Source organism: Lates calcarifer, linkage group LG12 (assembly GCF_001640805.2).
Source record: "Lates calcarifer isolate ASB-BC8 linkage group LG12, TLL_Latcal_v3, whole genome shotgun sequence".
Taxonomy (NCBI): Eukaryota; Metazoa; Chordata; class Actinopteri; family Centropomidae; genus Lates; species Lates calcarifer.
Window position 1 is genome coordinate 24,630,271 of NC_066844.1, and position 9,507 is coordinate 24,639,777.

The following is a 9,507-nucleotide window of genomic DNA, read 5'->3' on the forward strand; positions in this document are numbered from 1 at the left end:
GTCTGAAAAAAAGAAATTTGATGTAAATTGCTGTATTATTAATACACTAACTCCTCTTAAAATTATATTTTGTTGTCTCCACCATCACCACTGGAACTTGCACACTGTGGTTTTAGATGGTCTTTGCCTTATTGGTTGTTATCAAGTTCAATCTTATTTTTCCAGGATATAGAGAAAACAATGAATACAGCTCTCCATGAGTTGCGGGAGCTGGAGCGACAGAATGTAGCCAAACATGCCCCTGATGTTGTTCTGGACACTCTGGAGCCCCTCAAACACCCCAGTGGAGGCCAGGATCCGCCTGGCAGCCCTCTCCACACCATGGTGATCCGGGATCCAGACGCGGCCCAGCGACGTAGCAGCAGCAGCTCCTCCTCCGAGACCATGACCACTTTTAAACCTGCCCTGTCAGCGCGCAGGCCAAGCGCACCTCTGAGGCCCCCGCCTGTCAGACCTGTCCGGCCCGCTCCCGTGATCGGACAGGGGCAGGGACCGCACCGCTCCAGCAGCTCTAGTTCCTCCGGTCTTGGCAGCCCAGGCATCACCCCGACTGACAGGGTCTTCCCCAAAGCTCCCTCCCCGTCACCATCCACCTCCTCCTCCTCCTCAGACAAACAAGGTAACATGTAGCTACAGTCAGTCACACGGCAAGTGGTGGAAAACACAGTGGATACCGAGTGATTGTGATTACCACCACGCCCCTACACCTCTTTTTGACAGCAAAACAAACATTGACACCTGGCCTGTATGATGAATATTACCACTAATCTTGTATATCGTAGGATGGATACTGCTGGTTTCTGCCCACACACTGACTTTCGGTGAACAAGTTGATGTTCTGTATTAAAATGACATATTACAGAGAAATAGGATTTAAATCTATGAGAATTATTTTATAGAATGCTACCATGCTGAATAGCCATGCTGGATAAAAAGGGATGCACTGGAACATATTTCTGTTTATTGAAATCTGACAATGGGACATCTCATTGAAAAATTATTAGGTTGCAAAGCTGTTGATAGCTTGGACCTTGTGTCTGATTTCTTTGTCCACTACGGTGGAATACTTAAGGGAATATTTCACCACATTATGTAGCCATCCAGTCTGTGCTGGTGGTCTATTATAACTATGATACCTTGGGCACCATTTGTACTGACAGAGAGTGCCTGTACCACAGTGTCAAAATATTGGCAGACACCATGGCTGAATGGTGAAACCACTGTGTAATTGCCTGAAGCTGCAGTTCCTCTAATGGCCACTAGATGCTGCCTCCAAGGAAATTATGACTATATTAATGCCACTATGAGTAGGATATAAAATCTCTATATATATCTCACATTGGCAGCCTGAAGTGGTCATATAAAAAAAGACAGAAACTGTCAGACAGGTGTAGCTATTTGCAGCTCCGCCAGACAGGAAACTGAGACTGAAGAACTGAAAGTGACACATAGCATCAATTTACAGTGGGATTAACAAATCTTTACACAGACAAAATAGGCCATTAGAATAATAGATGCCTTATCTATAAAAGGTTATAAAGTGAGAAGTTGGGCAAAAGAATCCCCCCAAGAACAGGTTCAAGTCCTAGTCTTAGTGAGCTCACTGCAGTGTAATTATTTGGTTGGCAACTGAAGCACAAATGCAACTAGCTGCTGCTCTCAGTTTTGTCAGTTTCAGCCTGGGTTGGGCCAGGTTAACTGGTGGCAGTGCAGCAGCACAATCAACAACAACCATCTGCTTTTCATTGCTGCACTTCCTCAGCAGTAAATCAGGACCCATACAAACACACTGAGACAATGATGTTTGATGAATTCAACATTTTTACTGCATGTCAGTACCGGCAAGCAATTCCAAAATATACTTATTAAGGTTAATAACCAGGGACAGGAATCTTAACTCGGCCTAAGCTCTATTTTTTCCTCCATTCGTTAATCTCAGAATAGGTCAGTGAACAGCAGAAGTGAACCAGGTTACACATACACAGAGAGCATTTACAGTTATTATGGACATTATAGACATGTCACCCCTATAACTAATACGTGGAAAAAATGATGAAAATCAGTAAAATGTTCTTATAATATAGTCATCTCTCTTTATAAAAAAAAAGATTAGCTGTGTTACCTCAACAAATAAGCAAAACTTTGTCCTACAATTCTAATGCACTTATAAAAACTACAGGGAACTGTGCTGCATCTGTAGGTTCTGTGTTTTCATTTTGATGAAGTCGTACTAGAAACATGATATAGCACATCGGTATCATTGAAGCTTACATAATGTCTAGATTGCACATGGTCAGTTCAGGCTGTGTGGGTGTTTAGATGAACTTGTTTACTGTTGGTGATGTTTGTTGTCTGTCTTATGAGGATGATCAATATATCTTTAAAGTGTAATAGGTACTTTGGAATGAATATATACATACTGTTAAAGGATACTTGTATAAATAACATTGTATGATAGGAACAGGATATATTATCATCTCTAGTGTGTAGATTTTTGTAATTCTTATCCTTGCACAAATATTAACAAAACAATAAATAAATGAAACCTCACAGAAAGTTCTCATTTCGATTTATCTCCATGTGATTAAAAATGAACAGCCAGCGATGTTTTGACAGTGACGTGTTAATTGGATATTCACACAACATTGTATCAGTACAAGGAATAGGGATTGTGTGGTAGTATTATTCTTCTTGAGGCTTTAGTGACCTGGTTACACTTCCGATCTGTGGTGAAAAGTTGCATGAGCATGCATCATTCATCACTGTCTTTCAGCGCAGCTCAGTGTGCGGATACATGCACTAACTGCAGTGGTTTTGCAGCGCCACCTACTGGTCAGTGTGGCTTTTCACCACATCCTGTTAAGGGTAAAAAACAACTGTAGCAACCGTGTGACAATTAAAAATTAAGAAAATACCAACGTTAAAGTGCAACACCAGCTGCCAGACCAGCCTCAGTGCAGATTAGACTAGACTGTGGATAGAAATACAGTGTCTGGATTGATACTGCAGAGTCAGCACTATGACAAGAAATCTCATCATTTGTTGTGATGATGGTGTTTCCTTCCTGTGCTGGGAACAACCTGATGCTAGATTAAGATCTGGCAGTTGTGACATAATAGTGCTATTAATATACAGAATGATTCACATTTATTACATGCTCATAAAGATGTTCAATTACCACTTGTGCCCTGTGGGTGGAGGCATTGTCATCCTGGAAGACTTCTGAATGAGAGAGAAATGTTTTACCATGTGATGAAAATACTGGCTCAAAATGTCACCTCCTTGTGCTTTCCAAAAAGGGTAGAAACTGAAAAAAAAAAAAATACAAGTCAGGCCTGATTCTACTCTCAGGCTTTTCTCTAGGAGCTCTTCGTACTGCTTGGGACCTTGTTACTGTTAGGGTTACTGCTTCAAAGAGCAAACTTTTTTCCTTCACTTTATTTTTTATTTTTAAAACTGTTTCTCTGATTTATTTATGTAGTATAGCTCAGCTTTCATATTATCATTGTCATGCATTGCCCTCCATGCACGTAACATAATTAACATGGCGAGCCTTTGTGCAATCAGTCAAACAACAAACATATCTCAGTCTTTCCTTTCAACACTTCCATTATTTTCACATCACAAAAACTGCTTTCTCTTGATGTTGGCATGTTTTCTCCCCTTTTCTCATTTTCATTTCCCTTTATTTTCTTCCCTTTGGTCTTATGTTTTTCTTTTCATATTGTTTGTCACATTTTTGTCACATTTAAGTGAAAAAGAAAAGAAAAATGAGAAACAAAAACTATCGTTGGAGATGTATTCTATTCCATATCCTGATCAAGGTAATTCCGGTTGTCTGTTTTATTTCTTCCCTGGCCAGCACTCAGACTCAGGTTTAATTCATTTTGGTGTGTTTATTGAGATTAAAGTGGGAATATAATCAGATTATGACCTTGCCCGAGGCCTGAATGGCTGCCAAGAGGCAACGGACCACCCGTGGACTAACACCCAGCTTTCCTGGCTGTGGCTTCCTAGTTCAGAAGGCCTTTTCATTAAAGCTGTGATATGATTAGTTAGGCCACCAGAGTTGTAGCTAACACAAGGCTGGGGATTGTAGAATCAATCCTCTCAGTATTTCCAAACAACACATTACTCAGATCCCAGAGTATTAGCTCTTAAATGTTGTAATATACAAAAAAGTAAAATCAGAATATGTTTATTTGGTGGCTCTTCTCAGGCATTTTTTTATAACGCAATTGGGAAATTATCCTCTGGCTAAAACATAAATGTTCCAATGCGCATGTTTTTATTTATTACAAGATTTTAATCTCCTACTCAATTCACGCCTCTTGCATAGTAATTACTGCCATGGATGCAGAAGCAACAACACTGCCACAATTTCTATATGAGAGCTGGGAATGAAAGCACCAGTCCTTCTGAGGGCCACACTGTATTTTGATGCAGAACAAGTATCACTACATTTTCAGAACACTGGAAACAAGGGTTGAAGTGTTTTGTACAGTTCTCATCTCTTTGTGATTTGTAATGTGGTACGATAAGTCCTTTGCACAAGCTACAGCAAGTTAACTTAGCCATATAATTTTTTAAACGTTACTAATGCAGATTCATTTCCTCCATTTGAAACCAATCTGTTTGTAGTTAGTTCTGGTCTGTTTGTGTGTTAGTTAAGAGGCAGGCTTGTGTTTGTTGTAGCATTTGTTAGACCCCAAGGCATGGAGTTGCTGATCCGTCGGCCTGTACTGAATCAATCCAAGTTAAACTGTTCAATTCAATAGAAATTGAACATGCAATTAATTGATAAGATGATTATCCAAAGTCCACAAACTGGTAAGACTGTGTGTACTGAACAGGCACATCACAATGGGCTTTAGGTCGTTGTGTTGAAACAATAATACTCTAAATGCTCTCCTTCACTTATGAGTTTCAGCTAAAATGCTAAACTGTTCATCTTGTGCTCCACCATGAAAATAGATTGTAATTGATATCTCAGTCACATATTTCCTGTTATTTGTTTTTCATTATATGAAACATCTGACAGAAATATCTCTACGACAACAAGGGATTTATTTATTTTTTCTGAAGAGGTAAATTACTGGAATAGAGTGCGATGCTCAGGTTGTTCCAGAAAACACACCACTGAGCAATCATATACATAAAGAAATTCAACACAACTGTTACTATTTTATGCTGTTGTATATCATGTATCTCTTGAACTAATCCTCCATGTTAGCTTGTCCGGTATGAACTCCTTCTTACTGGCGAAGTTGTTTCACTCACTGGTGCAAATACCCCCGAGTCATCTCAGTGTCATAAATGTGATTAACTCCGTGTTGCTGTTTGATCAGGGCATTTTTTACAAAGTTCAACCTGACAGGAAAAAAAAAAGTTCCTGATTCACACACATAGGGGCTGAAAGTAATTGTAATAGTTAAGCGTGTCTCCAAACATAGACTGCCATAGAAAAACAGACTCTTTCAGCTTTTTAATTTTGTAGTATGGACTCCCATGTGAGCTGAACTTTCAACAACAAGAAACATAAGTATTCAGGAACTGTTAAATTTACTGTAATGATCCTGTTCTCCGACCCCCACCCCCCCACATCCTGGCAGGTCCCAACATCCCATCTTCCACACCATTAGGTTTCCTTAGAGCGTATAGTTTCAACTGACCTGAACTAATTGTTGAACACAGACCAACCATGTAATGCATAACGTGACTCATTCATTCAGACATCCCAAACTTTTTTTTTTAAATCCACCAATCACTTCCTGCATGTTCACCGCACACTTCATCTACCCTATAGTCAAACATTGAAAATGACTGTTTTCTGTGCCTGCTGCGTATCAGGAAATATTTAGTAACACTTTTGCAGAGTGTTATAAACAGCCCCTTGTTTCTTGTTTTTGTTTATTCTCCACACTGGCCTGTTGGACAGATTGACTTCAGCTAACTTTGTCCATATTTTATAAAATAGTTCATGTTTCAGATAGCGTGTTGTGACGACTTCTTACTACTTCTGAAAGACTCCACTAACATTCACCTTAATGACCCCTTTAATTTTCTGTAAGAAACATATGTATTCAGTATCTAGTACAGTAATTTTCCATTTTTTCTGCACCTACTGTGAGTATGTGAGTATTACAACTTATGTTTTTTCTGGGAAGGTTGCAAAATGCTGAATATACTCTGTAATGACCTGCAAATGGAATGCAAACTTAACATAGATTGAAAGTATATCTAGTTTCATATACATTCCCTTGTCAAGGCTGTAATTTAATTTACACTGTATCGGAGGTCAGGATAACAGTATGATTTTCGTTCATGGCCAGGAACAACTACCAACATCTGTCTTGTTACCTTGTTTTTATACTCCTCAGGTCCAATCCCTGCAGTAACATGCCTGAATATTGTATGTTCCCTTTCATGTCTGTACTCCTTCACTGGCTCACTGGGTCTGCCTTAACAAAAAGCTGCTGTCAGGGCTGGAAATCTTCATCTGTTGTCTATCTGTTCATTTAACTTTGATTCAACCGGGCAAGTCAGCAAAAAATTACTTTATTTTAGTATAACAATGGGTTGGAAAAAGTCAAGACAACTCTGAAAGGAGGGGTGGTAGTCATTTGATTAAACAACAAACAGGACATTTCAGCCAGATGGAGACTGAATGCTATGTAAAAGAAGATCCAGCCGAGACAGTTTAACACAACAACAAACGAAAGTCTCCTCCTGCAATATTATCAGACTGATACCAACAAGTGAAAATAAAGGAGAAAAAAAAAAGTCAGTCGTACAAGAAAATTTAGAATCATTGGATGCAGATGTGTCATACTGAGACATATTTCAAATTAATCTCGTCACCTGTAGTAATGGAAAAATTTTTCTTGTGCCTGCACAAAATATACTTTCATACATTTTAGAATTACACGAATATCCCTCATTCACAGCCTAAATGTCTAAAGCATTATTTTCTGTACACATGAGGAAGCAGATGACAAAAGGCAAACTACATCTGTTGCTCCATCCTGTACATGAGCACTTATACGGTATGTGTTTAAAGGAATATTTCAACAATTTGAAAGATATATTTATTCACTTTCGTTCCACATATTAGATAAATATAAATTAGATCAATAGAATTTTATCCTTGCTGAGTACAGAGCAAGGAAATTTGTGACGGCAGATTAAGAGGGTCTATTTCTCACCATTTCAACATTTGCACCCACTTCACAGCATGACTGGAAAGGAACCAGGGACTGAATTTCTCTCTGTAGCTCTCTCATTTGCTACACAACTATTTGTGGCACTTTTCATGTCAATAATTGAGTGCAACACTATGAATGTCTCCCCTCCTTTGAAAATGAAATCTGTGATCCCTGTTTTTAAATGATATCATGTTTCCCCCTTCTGTATGACGGCTGGCTTTTCCAATCTGCCTTTGAATGTGACTGTTAGGAATAAACACTGATTTCTGGCATGGTCAAAGAGCATGTCTTACAATTTAGCTCAGTGTAAAACTGGCCATAAGCCCAACTTATAACCAAAAGAGTGGAAGAAGGGGGAACAGCTGGTCCTGTCAGAGCTCCAGTTCTGGACTCCGTGTGTTTTTCCGTGTGTTTCTCCGTGTGTTTCTCCTGTCTTCTTTCGTGTCTCCTCCCCCTTTGTCTGTGCGTGTGTGTGGTGTGTGTATGTTTAGGGCGTGGCCAGATTATCAGGCATCTGACTCATCTCCACACCTGCGGCTCATCTGCTAATCAGCACTTGTACAAAGACCTCAGCTTCTCGCCAGATTCCTTGCCAGATTGTTAAACCTCGCACGTGGTGTCACAGACTCTTAGCTGCTCAACAGTATTTCTGCTCAGAGTTATCTTCCCTAGTGTCTTCTCCTGTGCCCCAGAAACCTTCCTGTGTTCGTGCCCCTGCTCTGCCACCTCCACACTCACCGCTCGAGCTAGATCCTCAGCCTGGCCTCCATTCCCCCTACAACCTCCAGCCAGTCCCTGCCATTTCTGCCTTCGTCATCCCTTCTCATTCCCTCATTACACAATTTTTCTGTTAAAACTCTTTACCTTTTTGCTATCCTGCTTTTGGGTCCTGCACCAAAACTGAGCCTTGACAGATCCTCTCCAAGGTTTAAAAAAAAAAAAAAAAAAACATTTATCAGAACCAGGCTACCTGTTTTCCCCCACTTCCATTTAGCCTTTATGCTGGCTGTGCTAATTGCCTCCTCAAACACCAAGAAATTAAACCGATAAAAGACACAGGCAGAGATGGGATCTAGCAGCACCACAACAGCCACTGCACCAGTTCGTGTTTCCATCTCACCAGTTTAAGTCCTGCCTTTTTCATTTACCTTAAAAGGTCAAGTTTTTGCGGCACATGGCAAATGGGTGCTTTTTTTCCCTGCTTACATAACGTGGCCTTGCATGCTTTGACTTTAAATTTGCCTCATCAGAAGGGTACATTTTGTGAAAGCAAAAATCTACTGTTCAGACTAATCAGAGGAGAGGACACACCGTCTTATGAATATTGAGCCTTGTCACACAGCTGGGGGAACAGAGCCACTTTGCTTTTAGTTGTCAGAGGTGAATGAGGGTGGGCAGCACAGGGTTAATGGTGCTAAAATCCTGTGCTTTTATCATCACATTGAATAAAATGAAGTGGAACATTATGAGAACAGCTGGAAGCTCAGGAGAGCCATGGCAAGAAAAAAAAAAACAATTGTATTTCTATTTCTTTTCACTATTACTGAACCACAGGCAACCGAGGCGAGTATGTGAGAAAATCTCTACAGAGCATAGAACTACAAGAGGTCAAGTTGTGAGTTGAAAAATCTGAGTTGCTGTAACATGTTAGAAATGAAATGTAAATGGAATGAGCCCTACTGTGCAGCCTCTGAAAGGCGCAAACATCCAGGTGCCTGTTTCCAATCTGAGGGACACAGTGGGGTGAGTCACTGCTCCTCCAATCTGCTCCCTGGCTCTGCTAGATGTTACCAGCAACAACTGGAAGGTGCTGAGGCAACTGTCAGGAGACGTAGTGGTCTGATCAACTAAATCTTTCAAAAGACGGGAATTTTGGCCCTAAGAGGAAGCAGGAGAGAAAACAGTCAGATAATAACAGATGACCGGAGGCGGACGTCAAAGTGCCAGAATACTTCTGGCAGGTTACAGTGATTTTAATATCTCATTCAGTGAATCTCAGGATCCATCACCCCTGGAACTAATGCACTTATGGAAAAATGCAAGTTATCTTTGTCATGGAGATGAGAGGGATTGAGTTACCTATAAAGAGAAAATCCGTTACTCCAAGTCAAATTAAAATGTACTTTTCAAGCCACTTTTCAACTGAAGATTGCGTTGTGCTTGAGAAACTCAGCAAATGGTTCCTTCCTACCAGAAGTACAGTAGCTAGTTGTACTCAAGAATTTATGCTTAAAGCTGCACTAAGCAGTGTTTCTATATTAACAAAGCATGAAATAACTGAGTGATGTGAAAGGGTTGCACT

General features: G+C 40.1%; 1 protein-coding gene across 5 annotated transcripts in view; it reads left to right on the forward strand.

Moving 5' to 3' along the window:
• The window catches only part of LOC108889878 (SLIT-ROBO Rho GTPase-activating protein 3), a 35,579-nt gene extending 33,023 nt beyond the window's left edge, over positions 1–2,556 (forward strand). For 4 of the 5 annotated variants that reach the window (XM_018686556.2, XM_018686555.2, XM_018686554.2 and 1 more), the window contains exon 22: positions 166–2,556. In XM_018686556.2, coding sequence (XP_018542072.1) covers positions 166–630 — 465 coding nt within the window. In that variant the 3' untranslated portion in view covers positions 631–2,556. The remainder of the gene's footprint in view (positions 1–165) is intronic. The other variant, XR_007814280.1, reaches the window with a different exon arrangement.
• The last annotated feature ends 6,951 nt before the right edge of the window (positions 2,557–9,507 follow it).